General features: G+C 57.2%; 3 protein-coding genes across 7 annotated transcripts; 1 reads left to right on the top strand and 2 right to left on the bottom strand.

Moving 5' to 3' along the window:
- Window positions 1-1,993: 1,993 nt before the first annotated feature.
- On the bottom strand, window positions 1,994-10,764 carry STXBP2 (syntaxin binding protein 2). 3 transcript variants are annotated; one of them, NM_001046208.2, is given in 19 exon segments: window positions 1,994-2,139; window positions 2,461-2,618; window positions 2,715-2,800; window positions 3,509-3,604; window positions 4,306-4,415; window positions 4,891-5,029; window positions 6,050-6,130; window positions 6,235-6,300; window positions 6,439-6,496; window positions 6,787-6,894; window positions 6,993-7,123; window positions 7,213-7,297; window positions 7,503-7,651; window positions 8,039-8,142; window positions 8,240-8,318; window positions 8,474-8,550; window positions 9,043-9,124; window positions 9,390-9,439; window positions 10,701-10,764. In NM_001046208.2, coding segments are annotated over 19 exon segments (1,782 nt in total). In that variant the 5' UTR covers window positions 10,738-10,764; the 3' UTR covers window positions 1,994-2,053.
- A 116-nt stretch (window positions 10,765-10,880) lies between these two features.
- PCP2 (Purkinje cell protein 2) lies at window positions 10,881-17,235 on the top strand. 3 transcript variants are annotated; one of them, XM_005208787.5, is made up of 4 exons: window positions 10,881-15,362; window positions 15,916-16,030; window positions 16,260-16,384; window positions 17,046-17,235. In XM_005208787.5, exons 1-4 carry the CDS (start codon window positions 14,895-14,897, stop codon window positions 17,163-17,165), a joined length of 828 nt encoding a protein of 275 aa, XP_005208844.3. In that variant the 5' UTR covers window positions 10,881-14,894; the 3' UTR covers window positions 17,166-17,235. The 3 variants fall into 3 exon arrangements, with proteins under 3 accessions (XP_005208844.3, XP_005208845.1, NP_001073797.1); XM_005208788.5 differs by lacking the exon at window positions 10,881-15,362 and adding an exon at window positions 15,370-15,801; NM_001080328.2 differs by lacking the exon at window positions 10,881-15,362 and adding an exon at window positions 15,763-15,801 and having other exon boundaries at window positions 15,916-16,048.
- Window positions 17,225-18,943, bottom strand: PET100 (PET100 cytochrome c oxidase chaperone). The gene is made up of 4 exons (XM_002688857.4): window positions 18,905-18,943; window positions 18,127-18,213; window positions 17,957-17,989; window positions 17,225-17,374 (listed from the first exon to the last, which is right to left on the bottom strand). The coding sequence occupies exons 1-4, from the start codon at window positions 18,929-18,931 to the stop codon at window positions 17,291-17,293; spliced, it is 231 nt and encodes a 76-aa protein (XP_002688903.1). The 5' UTR covers window positions 18,932-18,943; the 3' UTR covers window positions 17,225-17,290.
- Window positions 18,944-19,010: the final 67 nt, after the last annotated feature.

The raw sequence follows: 19,010 nt of genomic DNA, 5'->3' as shown, positions 1-19,010 counted from the left end.
AGGTGTCCCATTTCTGCCCACACTCTCTTGGTCACAACCTCAGATGGGCCACAACTCCGATTACAGGTTGGGTAGTGCTCTACCTGGAGGGGGGTGGTCACGATATTCAGCTTATCCTCCCATCAGGGTCCCCTCCCCAGGCACCCATCCCAGCTGAGTCCCATCACCCACATTACACTTGGACCCCACCTGACCCTGCTGAGATCCCTTCTGCAGTTTCCCATCACTCCAGCAGCGGTCATATTCAGGGGTCATATTCTTACTCAGGCCCCAGGTGGCTATTAGACCTTGACCCCTCAAGACCCTTTCCCACTGGCTCCATTCTGCTGTCTTGCTTTTGCCTCCACACACCCCCTCCCTTCCCAGGTAACACCTCTTCACTTTCTCTTCACATTCTCTTAAGTGCCCCCTCCTCCTGGAAGCCTTCCCTGACTGCCCCAGGCTGAGTGGATTATGGTGTCCTCAGGGATCTCTTAGCCCCATGTGATACAGACTTCTAACCAGGCTATGTGTCTGTGCCCTCAGAGGAAAGGGGCCTCATAGCTCTTATTCAGGCTGTAAAATTCACATCTGATTTTAGCTAAGGGTTATGGACTGAACTGTGCCCCCAGAAAATTCGTATGCTGGAGTCCTAAGCCCTATGCCTCAGAACGTGACTCTATTTGGAGATAAGACTTTCAGAAAGATCATTAAGTTGGGAGTTCCCTGGTGGTTCAGTGGCTAAGACTCCATGCTCTCAATTCAGGGGGCACAGGTTCCGTCCCTGGCTGGGGAACTAGATCCCACATACTGCAACAAAAGATTCTGTGTGCTGCAATTAAGAGTCGCTGCTGCTAAGTCACTTCAGTCATGTCCATCCGACTCTGTGTGACCCCATAGACAGCAGCCCACCAGGCTCCCCTGTCCCTGGGATTCTCCAGGCAATAACACTGGAGTGGGTGGCCATTTCCTTCTCCAATGCATGAAAGTGAAAAGTGAAAGTGAAGTCGCTCAGTTGTGTCCGACCCTCAGCGACCCCATGGACTGCAGCCTACCAGGCTCCTCTGTCCATGGGATTTTCCAGGCAAGAGTACTGGAGTGGGGTGCCAGTGCCTTCTCCGAATTAAGAGTCGGTGCAGTCCAAAAAAATTTTTCTTTGACAGTGTCAGTCAGGGAGAATAAATCAAAGGGATGATCCAGAATGGAGAGAAGTGATTAAAAAAAAAAAAGATAATTAAATCCAAATGAGGTCACTAGTGTAGACTCTAAGCCAATACGACTGGTGTCCTTAAGAGGAGATTAGGACACAGATATGCACAGAGGCAAGAGCATGTGAGGACACAAGGAGAAGAAAGCCATCTATGCGCCAAGGAGAGGGGCCTTTGAAGAAATCAACCCTGCCAACACCTTCACCTTGGACTCCTGCTCTCCACAAATGGGAGAGAGTAATTTCTGTTGTGTAGGTCACCTGGTACGTGGGACTGGGTTGTGGCAGCCCCGGCATTACTAATCCACCCAGTAAAGTCCCTGATAAGTCCTGCAGTTAGGAAGCCCTGTGAATACCCTGCCGGAAATGGAGAGGAAGAAGCAGGAGGAGCTCCAACTCTCTGGGATGGGAGCTGGGCAGGCATCGTTTGCCGTGCTCCTGTCCTCACACAAGTGCCAGTTCTGATCTTAGCAAGCGGAAAAAGACTCCTGATCTGTGTGGCTGCAAGTCCCAAGGAGACAGTGCCAGAGGGCTGGGGAGTCTGTCTGGTCTGTTGACACTCTGCTACTGACGGTCCCATCAGAGTGGCCAAGAGAACCATCACTGGTTCCCAGGTTCTGGAAAGGCCAACCCAAGATGTTGGCTGGAACCTGGAAGCTAGTAGATCTTGGAGTCCATGTTCACCTTAAGAGTGTGGAATGCCCTCTAGAAGAACAGGGTTGGGTGGGGCCTGAGGCACAAGGTCAGGGGACGGGACCCAAGGGAGGTGGGCCCCATATGGCTCCCTTGGAAAGAAAGCAAGGTGGGTGCCAGCTGGCAGATGGGAGTTTATTTCTCTGGAAAGGGATGCAGCAGGTCAGGCGGGGGTCAGGGCAGGGAGACACCCTCTAGCTTCTGGTCCAGAGTCTTCAGATCATCCAGGAAGCGGGTCGGGGTGAGGATGTGCGAGGAGCCTGGACGGGAGGGAGGGGCTGCGAGAGTGGCCTTGGCCCCTGACCCTTCCACCCAGAGGGTCGTTCAGGAACACCCTGGCTCTCAGGACTCAGAAGTCTCACCTCCTGGAAAGGGAAGGGTCCACTCCCAGGGGACCCCATTCCTGGGAAGCCAAGCCCTAACCCTTCTCACCTAGGGCTCCCAGATGCCAGCCCTGCAGAGGCTCCAGGGTTTGGGGACCCAGAAGGTGCACAGCTATCAGTTCCCCAGGAACCCACAGGCGGGAGAGTCGGGCTCCCAGCCCCTGCCCACCCCAGGAGACCCCAGTCTTGGCCACTCACCGATGAGCACCTCCCACTTGCCATCAGTGGCCCTGGTAACTTCGTAGGCGGCCCGCATCTCTGACATGGCCACACCACCCACGATGTAGACAATAAGCCGGGGCCCTGCCCGGGCCTCCACGCCTGCCTTGTTCTTGTGCCAGTGGCCGAAGCGGGCACTGTGCGAGGAAGGCAGGCGGAGGTCAGACTGGGTAGCAGATCACCCCTTCCCCAAGCCTTACTTCCTGTGGGTCTGGGCGTGTCCCTGGCCTCACCTGACGGCAGCCTGGGAGCTGGATGTGGGGGCAGGGTCAGACACAAAGGGCCACAGCTTCCGGTCCAGCCGGTCTTCCACAGCATCCTAGGGCCGGAGAGGGAGGCTGAGGAGAGGGGCCCGGGCAATGAGGCCCAAGGTCTGGAGCCTCCTCCATCGGGTATGTTCCCGGGCCAAGATCCTGGCAGACAGGGGCTGCCACCTGTACCTCCAGCCCCTTAATGACCCAGGACCCGGCCTCTTAGCTTCTTAAGGACCCTGCTCCTGCTCAGCTCCTCAGGGACCCAGGAGTGTGGACCTCCAGCCCCTGGAGAAGCCAAGATTCTGAGCCCCTAACCCCTCAGGAACCCAGAGGTCTAGGCATCCAGGATCCATAAGGATAAGGGGGTCTCCAAGCAGGCAGAGATGCCAGGACTCCATACAGACGGCAGGAAGCAGGAAGCCAGGTCCCTGACCAGGTCTTTTAGGCTGCTGCTGCTTTTGGCTCCCACAGTGGGGCTGGGGTTGGTATGGGCAGGGCAAAGTGGGACCCAGGTGGCGTCCTGGGGGGCAGGAGTGAATAGAGGGGGACAGAAGAGGGGGCCAGCAAGTGGAGAGAAGATGAAGCTCTTCTCTCTGTATGCGCCCCTGTTCCTCCAGTGTGGGATGGGGTTGCCACCAGACCCCAGGCAGAGCCACGGGGATGCCCGTAATGAGGGATTTTCTCTTAAGCCCTGGGGCTTAGGACAGTGAGCAGGGAGGGGGCTGAGCATGGCCTGGATCGGGGAACTCAGGTCCCACCCCTACCAGCGGTACCTCCATCACATCCTTGATGACCGGGGTCCAGCGAGACAGCTGATAGGTGGGCTCTGAGCGCTCCCTCCGCTCCAGTCGGCTGGTGGTCCCAGAGCTCTACAGGTGGGGCGGGTGGGGTTGGTGGGGGAATTAGGGAGAAGGAGGCAGGTCACGGATGGGGCTTGTCGGGCTGGGGGAGGTTGCAGACAGAGCGAGGAAGGAAAACAAGAGGGAGGGAGGAAGAAATACACAGGTGATGAAACCAAGACGAGACAAAGAAGAAATCAGGACTGAGAGAGATGGGGACTGACGACGGAGGACACAGAAACAGGGGGACTGAGAGGAGGTGGACAGGGTGACAGACGGGGGCGCCTGGGAGAGAGGCAGAGGGCAGGCAGGGGGAGAACACGAGAGGTGCCTGCAGTCGAGCGGCAGCGGAGGCAAGGTCGAGGGAGGAGGGACGTGTTGAGAGCCGAGCCCAGGAAGCTGCTGAGTGTGTTCCGGGTGGACTGGAGGCCCTGAGACCTCCGGGAGCCCAGGGTCCCCTGCTGGGGACCCAGCTATCGACCTGTGGGACGTGGACCACACGCCCCACACGGCAGCACCACTAGGACTCGGGCTCTATGCCTCATGGCCCCCACTTCTCCTGTGACTCTGAGACTCGGAACAGCCCTGCTGCCCCCCAATCCCCAGACCCTACTCAGGGCTCCCCGTGCTCCCAGAACCACATCACGCCTGGTGTGTCCCCGCCCTGGTGATGTGCCCTCTGACCCCAGTCACCCCCCTCTGACTCAGTGCCCTCTCCCTGCCCAGCATACCCCAGGGTTGGTGACAGTGCCCCCCAGCTGCTCCAGGTTCCTGATGAGGTTGCTGTGTGCCTGCACATTGGCGTGCTGAATCAGCTTGGCCAGGTTCTCCTCGCTCACACCTGGAGGCGGCCGGAGGGCGGGGCTTATGTGGAGGCTCACAGGGTGGTGGTGGGCAAGGGGGAGGGTGGAGAGGTGGCCACACAGGCTTCTGGCTTGAGGGGCTTGGGGTGGGGGCATCCAGCAGTCGGGACACCCTGGGGACCGGGGGAGCCACCTACGCTCACAGAGGGGGCGGATTCCTCATGTTAGAACTCTGGATGGGAATCCTAGAGGAGGTGGTAGATTGGAGGAGCCTCTGGAATCAGTTGAGGGGGCTAAATTTGGAGGAGCCCTAAAAATAGATTCAGAGGGTCTCCATGCCAACGGAGGCCAATGGAGGGTGGCCCAAGGTCCAGAGTGGTATCTGCGGGGTTTGGCGTACCTGGTGTGTGGGGGCATCTGCAGGAGTGAGAGCCTCCCACAGTCACCAGAAACCGTGGTGAATGATGGTATACCAACCTCCCCCGCCTCTTCAACTCCAGGCCCCCTACCTACCATTCCGTAGCAGGATGTAGAGCAACAGAACCCGGATCTTGTCGTAGGCTGGCACTGCAGCGTCCAGTAGCACCGGTACAATCAGCTTCATGGGGTCCTTGATCTTCTCACCCTCTGCGTCTGAGCCCATGGCTAAGTCCTGGGGGCCATAGGGGTCAGACACCATGTGGAGGGACGGGGCAGGGCAGGGACATCCCCATGGGCCTCAGCAAGACCTCTGGGCTTCATTTTGCTCTACCAGTCTCTGAAGGTTCTACACACTGTTCGCTGTGAGGTCCCACCCCTCACACAGGCCCCTCCTCCCCATAGGCTTCACCCTCTAGGAGGTTTAGCCTCCTCCCCTACAGGCCATACCTCTCACACAGGCCACACCCCTCACACAGGCCACAACTCTCCACAGGCCCCGCATTTCCAAGGGTGTGTGTGTTAATTCGGAGAAGGCAATGGCAACCCACTCCAGTACTCTTGCCTGGAAAATCCCATGGACGGAGGAGCCTGGTAGGCTACAGTCCATGGGGTCACCAAGAGTTGGACACGACTGAGCGACTTCACTTTCACTTTTCACTTTTATGCATTGGAGATGGAAATGGCAACCCACTCCAGTGTTCTTGCCTGGAGAATCCCAGGGATGGGGGAGCCTGGTGGGCTGCCATCTATGGGGTCGCACAGAATCGGACACGACTGATGTGACTTAGCAGCAGCAGCAGCAGTGTGTTAATTGCTCAGTGGTGTCGGACTCTTCATAACCCCATGGTCTGTAGACCACCAGGCTCCTTTGTCCATAGAATTCTCCAGGCAAGAATACTGGAGTGGGTTGCCATTTCCTTCTCCAGGGGATCTTCCTGACCCAGGGATCGAACCTGGGTCTCCCTCATTGCAGGCAGATTACCATCTGAGCTCCTTGGGCCTGCCCTCCCCACAAGAAACTGCCTCTTCAAGGGGCTGGCCCCACAGGCCCCACGCCCACACTCCAAGTCTCAAGAGGAGACAGATCCCACTCCTCACACAGGCCACACCTCTCCAGAGGCCCCAGCCCATACCCAGGTCCTACTTTTTTCCAGGCCAGGCCACCCCCCACAAGTCACAGACTGCCCCAGAAATGCCTCTCCACTCCCAGCCCAGCCCATACAGACCCCACCCCTGCCCAGGGCCCACACACCTGCTCCACGCTGCACAGCTTCTCCACGCAGCCCTTGAAATGCTTCATGCAGTCATCAGCTAAATGCAGGTGTGTAGAGTACTGCAGGGTAGGTGTGGGAGTCAGGGGTAACAGAGACTGAGTCAGGATGGAGACAGGGTGACAGTTGGAGGCACGCAGGTTCCTGGTCCCCGCTTATTGCTCACCTTGTTCAGCTCCTTCTGGTACTGTGGCATCTTTTTCAGGATATGAGACAGGTCTTTGATGTTGGCCTGGGAACAAGGCTGAGCATGAGGCCAGGCCCTGCCTACCCGAGGCCCCCAGTCTAGGCTGGGGCTCCAGACTGAGGCCCCGCCCCTCCCAAGTGGCCCACCCTGCCCCGGGCCTGCACCCTACACACTACAGCCTACCTTGTCTGTGGTCAGCCTCTTGCTCTCACAGAAATTCTTTAGGAGCTCCGTGACCTTCCTGGCAGTGAGAGTGGGCAGGCGGTAGGTTGGGGACTGGTGCCGAGACGGTCATATGGGGGCACAGTTGGGGGGTGGGGGAGTCACATGGCCCGGGGATGCCAGCCAGGGGACACAGGCCGTGTATGAGCCCACACTGGAAAGGCATGGGGAGGCCAGCAAAGGGGTGTGGCTCGTTGACAGGCATTCATGCAGAATGGGTCCATAATGGGAGGGAGGGGTGGGGACCTCGTGCCAGAGGGCCCCCAACCCCGGTGCCCCCCGCGAGCACACGCACGCGCATGCACATACTTGGACACGTCCGCAATGTGCATGTGTCGAAGCTCCACCCACAGGTCATCATCCTCGTCCAGCAGCACCGCCTTCTCCCGGGCCTCACTGAGCCCGGTGGTCTCGTACCTGGGAAAGCCAGAGACATGAAGGTTGTGAGCGCTCGCTGAAGCCCAGGGACCTGGGTCTGCAGTGACAGCAGAGGATAAGTTCCAGGGTCTGCCCACCTGTAGGTGTCCTGGTCGATGTCCAGCAGGTCGTAGGCCATGGCCTGGAAGGTGAGCTCATGCAGCAAGGGGGACACGGGGTCAGCCGCCCGGTCCATGATGAGCAGCTGTGAGCGAGTCTTCTCAGGGCCCTGGGGTGCAAGGGGTGGGCAGGGGGATGAAGCCATTGACCCTGACCCTGGCTGGGGCCTCCCTCCACCTCCCCAGAAAGCCCCCTCACCTCGCCCAGGTTGGGAGTGTCTGCCTTAAAGGCGTTCAGCTTGGCTAGGACGGCATGGGCCAGCTGTGCTGTGTCCTCTGGGCCCCTGGGGATGGGGTGGGCAGACACGGGGTGGGTGCCTCAGGGTGTGGGGTTTGGGAGGGCCAGTCGGCACAGACTGGGAGTCAGGGATGGGGTTAGGGATGGGAGTCAGGGGTCAGGGTGAGGACTGGAGCTGGGGTTGGAAGAGAGGTGCAAGGTTGGAAGCAGGATGGGGTCAAGGTCAGGGCGGCATCTGGCTGGGGACCCACTTGCGGTAGCGGATGGCCGGGTACTCTTGCAGAGTGGCGCACAGGGTGGCGATCTGCTGGGCCAGTGCCTCCAGCTGCCGTGCTCTCTCGCCCGCCCGGAAGGGGCAGTAGAGGTTGTAGGTGCTGTGGGGGGCATCCAGGGAGAACACCTGCGAGGACACAGAGCCACCACTGCTGGAGGTGCGCCCCTGCCCAACTCCAGCCGCGGCCATGTGCCACTCCCCGGGGCTTCCTCCGGTCTCTGGAGCCTGCTTTGCAGGCCTGGGGCAGCCCCCTGACTGCTGTTTTGTGGAATACCCCAGCCCCCTCTGCCTTGTGGGGGAAGACAAGCAGTGAGCTGCATGCTGCCCCCCTGCTATTGCCCAGGAAGACGGAACTCCAGGTGACTCCCGCTAAGAGCTCATTCCACCGGTTGTTAGCTGCTTTCCTTTCTGATTCAGCACCCTCTCTGCTTATCACCTTGCCTATTTCTGAGGGAACCTGGGATACTTGGTGACGAAGCCCCACTTCCTACCCAGAAGTGGGCTGGGCTATACCTGAGCTTCGTATGGGAGGAAGGCAAGGTGGATCTCTTTCAGCGTCTTCACCACCTTTGCCAGACGGGAGCGACCCAGCTCACTGAACAGGGGCTCAGGGCAGGCTGGGAATGGGCAAGACGGGGCATCAGGCCAGGGCAGCCCTCACACCCCCTTACCCTGACCCCCACACCGTACCCCTACCCGGCTCTCCTCACTCACTGTCGGTGAAGAAGACGTGTGCGGCTTTGTAGGTGAAGGTCGGGGTCCCCCGGAAATCTGCGATCAGGGCCTGTACCGACTGGGGAAGGTGGATCACTCTCCAGGCCTGGCCAAGTACCCTTAGACAGACCACCCCTGACCCAACCTCCCAGCCACTGCCTGCCCCTCATACACACACAGACATGTATGCCCGCACACACGCATCCACACACACACACACACTATCATAGGCACCTTCTCCGTGGGGCTCAGCAGATAAATAGCCTCCAGGCTGGGGATGGGTTCTCGTCTTTTGTTGATGTCCTCCACAACTAGTAGGAACAGAGAAAGGGGACATGTGTGGATGGCACTGGGGCCAGGGCACATGCAGAGTCGCACACTCAGGGAGCTGGACACTTGGGGTGCAGAGGCAGGAGGGGATATGCACACTCCCTGAGGGTCCTGAGCTTCAGGGGACACATCCATGGATCACAGGACTAAGAGCTATGTGGGCAGGGCTCTGCACATTCGGGATCACACAGTCATCGCCTCCTGGGGATCGACCTTTGAGAGTTACACATTCTCGGGGTCACACGCTGAAAGCCCCACATGGGGTTCCACACAAAGGGGTTGCACAGCTGGGGAGGCTGACCCCTTAGGGGTTGCAGCTAGGGAGCCCCTTGCGTGGGAAGTCTGACTATCTAGGGGTTGCCATATCAGGGCTGTCTGTAAAGGAAACCGCATCCTTGGAAGTCCTGGACAATTTCAGGGGATCCCACACTCTGGTCCCAGCTGGGAAGCCTGGGGTTGAGGTAGCCACTCACTGGTGATGCCCTCAGCCAAGATGTCTGACATCTTGCAGCAGGACGACAAGATGCGCATGCTCGGGTGGTCCATGATGAGCACCTGTCCAGACGGATGGAATGGACAGAAAAGAGGGTGGGAGAGGTTGAAGCTGTCCCCAAGAAGGGGCTGGAGCCACGGGCAAGTCTCTCAGCTTCATGAGCTGATTGAACAAGAGGACCCAGGACCCTACCCAAGCCCAACCCAGACCCACCCACGTGACCTCTGTGGACCAGCAGCCTCCTCGGGGAGCTGGAGTGGTGGGGGGTGTCCCACATTCAGGGCCCCCTGACATGGGTTTGGACAAGGCATTCTATCTCGCCCCTACCTTCCACTCTCCATCTTTCTTGACGCTCCGAATGACTCCGCTCAAAATTTCTGCAGGGAAATGAGGGGTGGGTTCAGTATGTGGGGTCCTCTGGCCCCACAGTGCCCCCCAGTTTTCTGGGTCCTGGGCTGGACTTCCATCGGAACTCCCATTTACTCCTCCCCTCAGTCCTTTGAGGTAGCTCCTGAGGTCACCCCCAAATTATAGTCAGGGCCACTGAGGTTCAGAGAGGAGAAGGAAATTGCCTAAGGACCCTCAGCACCTAAGTGGCAAGTGCCTGGAGCATAAGTAGTAGATAAATATGCTTTAGATAAACGAATAACTGGAAAGCCACGACTCACATAACAGGTCTACCTGCCTCCAGAACTGGGCTCTCCATCCCCCTATATACTGGAGTATTCCTGGCATGTAGATTTCAGCCACACCCTCATTTCACCTCCATCGTTTACCCTGAACCAGAATGCAGGACCCCTGGATCCCTGTCTGAAACATGCCTGGCTGTGGTCATCCCATTACCCAATATCCAGCCTCAGTTTCCTCATTTGTAAAATGGAATCAATGGCTCTCCTGTCTCTCCATCAATCCCTTCATAGGAGGAGGCTCCTTTTTCAGTTGGGGTTTGGGGAGTTTGAGCCACACTCGGCTCTGCCTAGTGGAGGGAGTGGGCAAAAGGGCCAGGGCGGCCCCGCCCAGCAAGTGTCTTGTCCACTGTTATCAGCACTGCCAGGGCGGAAGAAGACTCTGAGGCCGGAACTACCGGGGGTGGGGGAGGGGACGACCTCCACCCACCCCCCACGAAAGAACCAGGCCCGCGAGGCCTGGATGCCACGGTCCCCAGGCTGCAAGGGACTCCTGGGGGCCGGGCAAAGAGCAAGGCGTCCCCCGCCCTTGGATCTGCATTGGAGCCTGGACGCGCATCCTGAGCACTCTCACCAGCTGGGGTCGCTGACCAGCGCACCCAGGCCCGGCCGCGGTCCGCAACATGGGGCCCCAAGAGTCCAGCCCGCCGGACTTTGCCCGGCTTAGAGACGCCGGAGCCTGGCTGTCCAGCGGTGCCCTCCCCACGCCCATTCTTTAGGGGGTCCAGGAGTCCATGCCCAACGCCTGTCTACTCCACCCTTAGTCTGATTTCTTTCGGTCCCCGGAGTTTAGTCTCCCAACTTTGTTCCGCTCCCTCAAGGGAGAGCCAAGTCCCCGCGCACCCCCTCGAGGGTCAGGTGCTCGACGTCCTGCCAGGTCCCCAACTCCCCGCCGCTAGACTCCCAGAGTCCGTGCGCCCCCGGCCCCCCGCCCCCAGGGGGCGGCACTCACTTTCTCCTACCACCGCCTTCAGCCCCGAGGGCGCCATCTTTCCCTAGGGGCGCCGCCGCTTCCGGGTCTGTCCCAAGGTGGGGGCGTGGCCCCGCGCGTCATCCACGTGGCCCCCGCCCTGCGGGTCCAGGGCACGCCCCCTGCCCACCTGGCCCCGCCCCTCCACCGGTTCTCGGAGAAGTTGCGTTCCTTGCTGAAACGACAGGGGAAAGCGTCCCTGCAGACATCTTCAAAGTCGCCGGAGGAGCACGGCCCGACGACACGTTCATAGACGTGAGCTCAGACACACTTCCCTAGCTTGTGTGCAACGAGAAAGTGGGATCGCAAGGCAATAATAACCCCTTTATCTTCCCCAGGCATAGTTCCACCCCGGCAGAAATTTCTCCCCTGGGTCTAAACGATACTGTGTATGCCTACTTGGAGCTACGGGACCACAAACCCGTGATCCACTTACCTTCTGTTCCCGATTTTAGTAGCAGCAGTGGGCTTGGGCAACACTTGATAAGGAGGCCTGGGGGAAGGTTGGAGCTAAGCTAGCAATTATTGGGTGCTAGGTTCTCAGTCCGGAGAAGGCAATGGCACCCCACTCCAGGACTCTTGCCTGGAAAATCCCATGGACGGAGGAGCCTGGTGGGCCGCAGTCCATGGGGTCGCTAAGAGTCGGACAAGACTCAGCGACTTCACTTTCATTTTTCACTTTACTGCATTGGAGAAGGAAATGGCAACCCACTCCAGTGTTCTTGCCTGGAGAAGCCCAGGGACAGGGGAGCCTCGTGGGCTGCCATCTATGGGGTTACACAGAGTCGGACACGACTTAAGTGACTTATCAGGTTCTTAGTCGGGGCTTCTCTGGTGGCTCAGATGATAAAGAATCTGCCTGCAACACAGGGGTTCGATTCCTGGGTCGGTAAGATCTCCTGAAGAAGGAAATAGCAAATCCACTCCAGCATTCTTGCCTGGAGAATTCCACGGACAGAGGAGCCTGGAAGGCAACAGTCCATGGGATCACAAAGAGTCTGACACGACTGAGCAGGTAACACACACATACAGATTCTCAGTCGACCCTGCAGAGGCCCTGATGGGCAGCGCAGGTTGGACAATGAAACCGCAACTAGGACTGACCCTTGTCCAAGGCCGGGTGATGAATAGGCCTATTGCAGTCTGAAGCACGAGTTGGTCCCAGGAGGTATGCTAGTCACAGCCTTGCTGATGCACACGTGAACTCAGTGGCATGTTCAACCGCTTGCACACATACATACACACACATCTCAATTTACACTCGACTTGAAATATTAGGGCCTGCCCCGGCTGTGTGCCAGCAAAGGGCTGACACCTTATCACACAGCAGGCACAGTCCAGCATCACCTTCTCCTTTTGATGAGGATTTAAGGTGTGACACTCGTGTGTGGGTACAGAATCCTGAGCTGGCTCAGTCCTGAACGCGTGGTTTTATTTGGCTGTGGTTTTTTGAGAGTTTAGCCAAGTGCCAAGCCCTGTGCCACTTTCACGGGATGCGCATGGGACTGACCATAATGAGTAAGACCAAAAAGCCTGCCAGGCACACTTAAAGTTGAATGGAGGAGGAGGGGAGAGAAAATGATCAATTATGCCTTAAGGAAAGAAAGTGACATGATAGCAAATTTGGGGGTGGGGTGGGGGCACTCTATTGGGGGTGGTGCCAGAGGGGTATCCTGAGGGGATGATCTTTTAACCCTGAGCGGTATTAGGGAGCAGCCGTGCATAGAGAAGCAGGAGGTGAGATTGGAGGAGTGGCTGGAGTGAGATGAGGGGGGGATGCCCCCCTCCCCAACAGAAGCTGAGGTTGGAGGGGCCACAGAGACCAGACCCCAGTGGGACATGGCAGGACTAACCTAGCCCAATTTGCATGGGATTGAGAGGTTTTCAGGACCCAGGGCTTTCAGTGATAAAACTGGGACAGTCCTGGCCAAACCAGGAGGGCTGGCCTCTCTACAAAGGAGCTTGGGTTTTTCTTTCTTCTTTTCTTTCTCTCCCTCATCTTCTCTCTCTCCCCCTCTCTACCATCCTTTTTTTCCCCTTTTTGTTTCTTAGCTTTATTACAATATAATTCACATACAATTTAACCACAGAGGGGACAATCAATGGCTTTTGCCATATTCACGGTTGTGTATCCTTTACCTGTCAATTTATTTACTGAAGTATTGTTGATTTACCATGTCAATTTCTACTTTACAGCAAATGATTCAGATATACATGCACGTTGTTTTTCATATTCTTTTCCATTATGGTTTATCACAGGATATTAAATAGTTTTGTGCTATACTCTATATAGAAGTTTTCATTTGCTAACCCCAAACTCTTAGTCCATCCCTCCTCCACACCTCCTTGCATTTGACAACCACAAGTCTCTTTTTTGTGTCTGTTAATCTGTTTCTGTTATGTAAATAATTTGTGTCGTATTTTAGATTCCATACCTGAGTGAAATCAGATGCTGTTTCTCTAACTTACTTCACCTAGTATAATAACTTCTAGGTCCATGTTGCTGCAAATGGCATTATTTCATTCTTTTTAATGGTTGAGTAATATTCCATTGTGTATATGCACCGCATCTTTTTTATCCATCCATCTGTTGATTCTCCATTTGTTATCCATTCATCTGTTGTTTCTGTGCCTTAGCTATTGTGAATAGTGCTGCAATGAACACTGGGGTGCGTGTATCTTTACAAGTTAGTTTTGTCTGGATGTATGCCTAAAAGTGGGATTGCTGGATCATATGGTAGCTCCATTCTTAGTTTTTTGAGGAACCTCCAATACTGTTCTCCATAGTGACTGCCCTATCTTACATACCCACCCACAGTGTAGGATGGTTCCCTTTCCTCCACATCCTCTCCAGCATTTATAAGATTTTTAAATGATGGCCATTCTGACTGACATCACCAGTCAAGTTTAGAACATCTCCATGGTCTCATGGTATTCGGGTTTTCTCCTGAGGACAGTGGGGGCCAAGGGAGAGTTCTGAGTGAGGGAGGGAGGAGACCCCTGTGGTTCCTGGGAGGAAGGATGGATTGTAGGGGCAATGGGGAGGGGGGAGGGAGCTGGGACCACCTCTAGCGTCTCTCTTGGTCTGTCCTCTGGTGGTGAGACTCTGTAGGGTCTGGCCTCACTCTATCAGGTGAGGATAATCAGGTCTTCTGCTGCTATGGGCTCAAGGGTGTGCTAACCACCCCCTTGAAGGAAAAAAAAAAAAAAAGTATGTTACAGCCCTTACTCCCAGTACCTTAGAATGTGCCCTGTTTTGGATATATGGTTTTTGCAGGTGCAGTTAGTAAAAGATGAGGTTGTGCTGTGGTAGGGTGAGTCCCCAAAGCAGTGTGACTAGTGTCTATGTCTTAGGACAGCTGTGTTAAAACAGTACATGATGGGGATGCCTGTGATGACAAAGGCAGAGACAAGTCCTGCAGCGACAAGCCACAGGACATTAAGGACTGCCAGCAGCCACTCGAACCCAGGGAGAGGCAAGGAAAGAGTCTCTCCTCCGCATGGCCCTGCCAACACCTGGATTTTGGACTTCTGGCCTCCAGAACTGTATGACAATAAATGTCTGCTGCTCTAAGCTACCTCGTTCGGCACACTTCATTAAGAAGTCTGGGAACTAATATGTCTGGGGAGGAGCAGGACAGCACGTTGGCATTTGGGGTCATGGGGCCACGGAGAAGATGTGGACAGGGGCTCCAGAGGGCAGTGGTCTGTCTGGGGAGGAGGACCAAGCTTTACAATCGTGCAGAGGTGGTCATGGTGCGGCCCCTTTATCCTGTGAAGAAACTTGAACTGGTTTCCAGAAAGGCATGCGGGAGAGGGGGTGGGGTGCACTTGGGGTCCTCCCAACAGCACCCTCTCCCAGGGCACTGATGGGGAGCCACAGCTGCTCAGGGGACGGGGTGGGGTTTCCTTCTTGCCTCCCTCGGCAGGACTGTAGCCTCTCATCCCTAACTGGGACTGGGGGAGGGGGGGTCAAATGGGAGGAGACAGGCCAACTTGGCATTGGTGATGGGGAGACAGGTGGTCCCACAACTTCCAGTTTTTTGGGGGGATGAGGTGTGGACAACCAGACCTGGGGACAGTAGTAGAAAGGATGGCCAGGAGACAGAGGTGGAGCCAGGCTAGCTGGTGGTGGCTCAGGTGTCCTTGAGCTTCCTCTCCTCCCACCACCTGTGGATGGCAACTGCCTTTCCAGCCAATACGGGTGGGCAAGGTGGATGCAGATGTCACCTGAGCTGTCCCATGGTCCAGTCCTCTCCCAAGGGGGTCCAGTCAACTCAAGCTCTCCACTGTGGGGACCCTGCACTCCACCTCAGAGTCCTTGAGGCCCAGCGGGTCCTAAACCCAGGTCACCCTGCCTCCTGCCCCCACAGCAGCCCCGGCCTCACGCTGCAAAAACAATTATCTGGATCATCTTTATGGGGCTTAAGCTTGGGTGGGAGCAGATGGGGCATGAGCTGGGGATTTGGGGCTGGGTATCCACTACACACACCCCGCCCCCCTCCATATCCCAGTCTCTTAAAAAGCCTTCTCTGGCCTGGGGCTGGGGCAGAGGCCAGCGGAGAGGTGGACGGGATCCAGGGGAGGGCAGCAGGGACAACGATGGACCAGGAACAGGAGGATGTGGGCTCAGCCTGCGACAAGGTGAGCAGGCCCCACCCCCACCCCCCCAAGGGCCTGTGAATGACAAGACTAATTCATTTGTAGGGCACCTAATTAGCAAGGAGTCTTCTGGGACCCCTGACCCAGTTGCCACCTAAGAAGGTGCAGGAGGGCACTTGAGGTTCTGAGTGCCTAATCCACCCCCCAGCGAGGTCAGGGCTCTCAGTGATGACCCCATGAAGGGAGGGGGTTGGGATAAGGGAGCGGCCCCCGGGATGGTCCCCTGGCTAGTGTCCCAGTCCCAGGCCACCCCGCAGTCAGGCCCCTATGTAGGACGTCAGCCCTCTCTCTTGGGGCAGCGCTGCAGTCACGTGGCACTGCTGGTGGGGCCCCCTGGGGCAGGGGCCAGGGCGAGATTGAGGAGGAGACTCATGTCTCATTTGGAGCAGCTCTGCAAAGCAGCACATCGGCGGGGACCATGGTGAGAGCCACAGAGAAGCTCAGAGCGGGCCCAGGAGCCAGGTGGAAGCTGGCTGACTGGGTTGATGGGTCTCCTGGCTGAGGGTGGGCTGGACTGAGCATATCTGTTCCCCAGGCTGGCTCCCCAGACCAGGAGGGCTTCTTCAACCTGCTGAGCCACGTGCAGGGCGGCCGGATGGAGGAGCAGCGCTGCTCGCTGCAGGCGGGGCCGGGCCCAGCCTCTGACAGCCGTGAGAGTGGGCAGCAGGGTGTGCAGAAGTGGCTGTGATGTGGGTGGCCGGGCATGAATGGGGCAAGTGGCCACCTGGGGGGCCTGTGGGAAAGAGTCTGAGAAAGTGAGCTGGTGACTGGGGACAGAGATGGCCATGGGTTGGGGGCAGATACCAGCATGCTTCTTGGAGGATGTGGGCTGGGGGGCTCCAGCTGGGCTGAGCTCCCCATGGCCTTGGCTCCACGCAGAGAGCAGCCCTGCACCCGAGATGGACAGCCTCATGGACATGCTGGCCAATACCCAGGGCCGCCGCATGGATGACCAGCGAGTGACGGTCAGCGCTCTGCCTGGCTTCCAGCCTTTGGGCCCCAAGGTAGGTGATGTTCTGCCTGGGCTGAGGAGAGACCAACCAGGCTGAGGCCTTTAACCCTGCCTTCCACCCCCAGCCAGGAGTGCAAGGGGCCCCACCCCCACCTCTGTCCATCCATCATCTGGTAGGAGCACTCATCCTGAGTCCCTGCCAGTCACAAGACCCCGGTGGATCCAATACCCCGGTTCAGAGGGAGGGCAGAGGCCCAGACAGGGCTGAAAAGGGATCGAGGTCATGTCTGGGGCATGTTCAAGTCAGAGACATGGCGAGAACTCACAGCTCCTGAGCCCGAGTGTCTGAGAGCTATGAGGAGGTGACAGAGAATAGACCCCTTCCTGGGAAGGCACCCCGAGGGTGGAGGACAGGTGAGCTTGTGCACAGGATGCATCCAGACCCCCACATGTCCACATCACACATACTTGCCCACAGCTTGGGTTCTGATCAGGACCCCAGTGAGGCCCCCAAGACCCACCAGCCCCAAAATACCACCCTTAATGTTGAGTAACCAAGGAGCACAGAGGCTCAGGGATGGTGGGAGCAGGTAAGGGGAGGGAGGGGAGGTGTGACTCAGCTGCCATCTGCCGCCTCCCTCCAGCGTCTGTGTCCCCCTCTGTTTGGCACTACCCTCGGCCCCTCTCTCTGGTTGACCCCTTTGTATCAACAGGACGGAGTGCAGAAACGAGCTGGGACCCTCAGTCCCCAACCCCTCCTCACCCCCCAGGACCCAGCTGCTCTCAGCTTCCGTCGGAACAGCAGCCCCCAGCCCCAGACACAAGCCCCCTGAGGACCTGAGGTGTCCTGGGCCCCACTTGGCCCCTGAGAGCCGACAATAAAGCACTTCCATGAGCAACAAAGAACCGTGTGTGTGTTATTCTTCGGGGCAGGCTGGAATTCCGGCACGGAGAGACCTCAGGGGCCCTGCTGGGCAGCACGAAGGAGTTTCTCCTCCCGCTGCTTCCGTATCCTCTCTTTGAATTCTTCTAGCTCCCGGCGCTGGGGAGGTGAAATGGGAAGGAAGGAGAGGCAAATGCACCTCAGGGCCTGGATCTTGTTCCCAGCCCACCTCCCCTTAACCCCCCAGACCGTGGCTTCAGAGTTCCTATCTACAATGAAGCCTGTGCCAATTACAACCCCAGATTAGCTTCAACCTTCAGGGAGTTCCCTGATAGCTCAATTGGTAAAGAATCCACCTGCAATGCAGGATACCCCAGTTCAATTCCTGGGTTGGGAAGATCTGCTAGAGAAAGGATAGGCTACCCACTCCAGTATTCTTGGGGTTCCCTTGTAGCTCAGCTGGTAAAGAATCCGTCTCTAATGCAGGAGACCTGGGTTTGATCCCTGGGTTGGGAAGATCCCCTGGAGAAAGGAAAGGCTACCCACTCCAGTATTACGGCCCAGAGAATTCCATGGACTGTATAGTCCATGGGGTCCGCAAAGAGTCAGACACGACTGAGCAACTTTCACTTTCAGGGAGAGGGCAGTTAAGGAAATCATGTGTCCCTCCACCCTAGGTTCCCTGCCCACAGGAATCCAGGCCCCTCCCCACTCCGGTGGGAGGAAAAGTACATGGCTTACCTGGTCCTCCTTCTCAGGGGGCCACAGCTCCCTCTGTAGGGACAAAGTCACAGATGGAGTCACAAGCCAGAAGCCTCCAGAGCCCCGCATCCAGGGCAGGGTCGGCTCAGGGAAGGCTGACCCTGTTCCCTCATACCCTTCCCCATTGCCTGGAATGAACCAGTGCCCACCTTGCGCTGTATGACATAGTCCTCAAACCACTCGGCCTGATTGGCAATCCAGAACATAGCCACAGGGAAGGTGAGGTAGATGGTCATCTGGAAGGGAAGGGGAGGGATGAGTAGTCAGGAATTACCATCCCCGCCTCAACCCCTACTGTACAGAGGCTGGTCAGAGTCGGGAAAACGATCCTCTGGCCGAGACCAGAGGTGTTTCTTCAGGACCCTCCAGAACCCCAAAACTCCCAGCAAGGGTACAGAAGTCACACACCTTGAAGTCTAGTGCCAAGAATCCAAGAGTAACCCCCCACCCCCACCCCGAAAGCCCCCTCCAAGTCTGAAAGACTCTTTCTCAAAGAAACACAGATATATTGGCCCCAGGAGCAGAAGAGCTTGTACTACAATAAAGGCATCTCTCTGAGACCTCAAACCACCCCCAGCTAGATTCCAGAGCACCCTCAGATCCAGAACTCATTCTTCAGAGTCTAGGAGTCGGTCTAGGAGAAAGACGCACACCCACTTTAAACCCGAGAGCTCCGCCAGAGCCTGAAGTCTTCCTTCTTAGAGTCTCCTCCCCAGGTCACATCTCTCAGAGGGTTTTCCTCACACCTGCCCTCCCAGAGCCCCCAACCCAGCGCCCCCTTCTCTGCGTCTCCAACAGTAAAGGTCCCTTTCAAATCAATGGAGCTTTCGCCCCAGAGCCCCTCTCTCGGAGGCCTCCCTTTTCAGAGCCTTCTCATCCAGGAAGAACCCCGCGCCCAGCTTTCCGACCGCTCCGTTGCTCACTGACCCGAAACACCTCAAGCTTCACCCCCATGTTTCTGCTCTTAGGCTTCACAGCCGCTTCCGCCCAAAGCCAACCGTCCAACAAGACAGTAGGTCATTGGGAGTCCGCG

This window comes from Bos taurus, chromosome 7 (assembly GCF_002263795.3).
Source record: "Bos taurus isolate L1 Dominette 01449 registration number 42190680 breed Hereford chromosome 7, ARS-UCD2.0, whole genome shotgun sequence".
Lineage (NCBI taxonomy): Eukaryota > Metazoa > Chordata > Mammalia > Artiodactyla > Bovidae > Bos > Bos taurus.
Note: the sequence above shows the minus strand (reverse complement) of the source record. Positions and strands in the feature narration are given on the sequence as shown.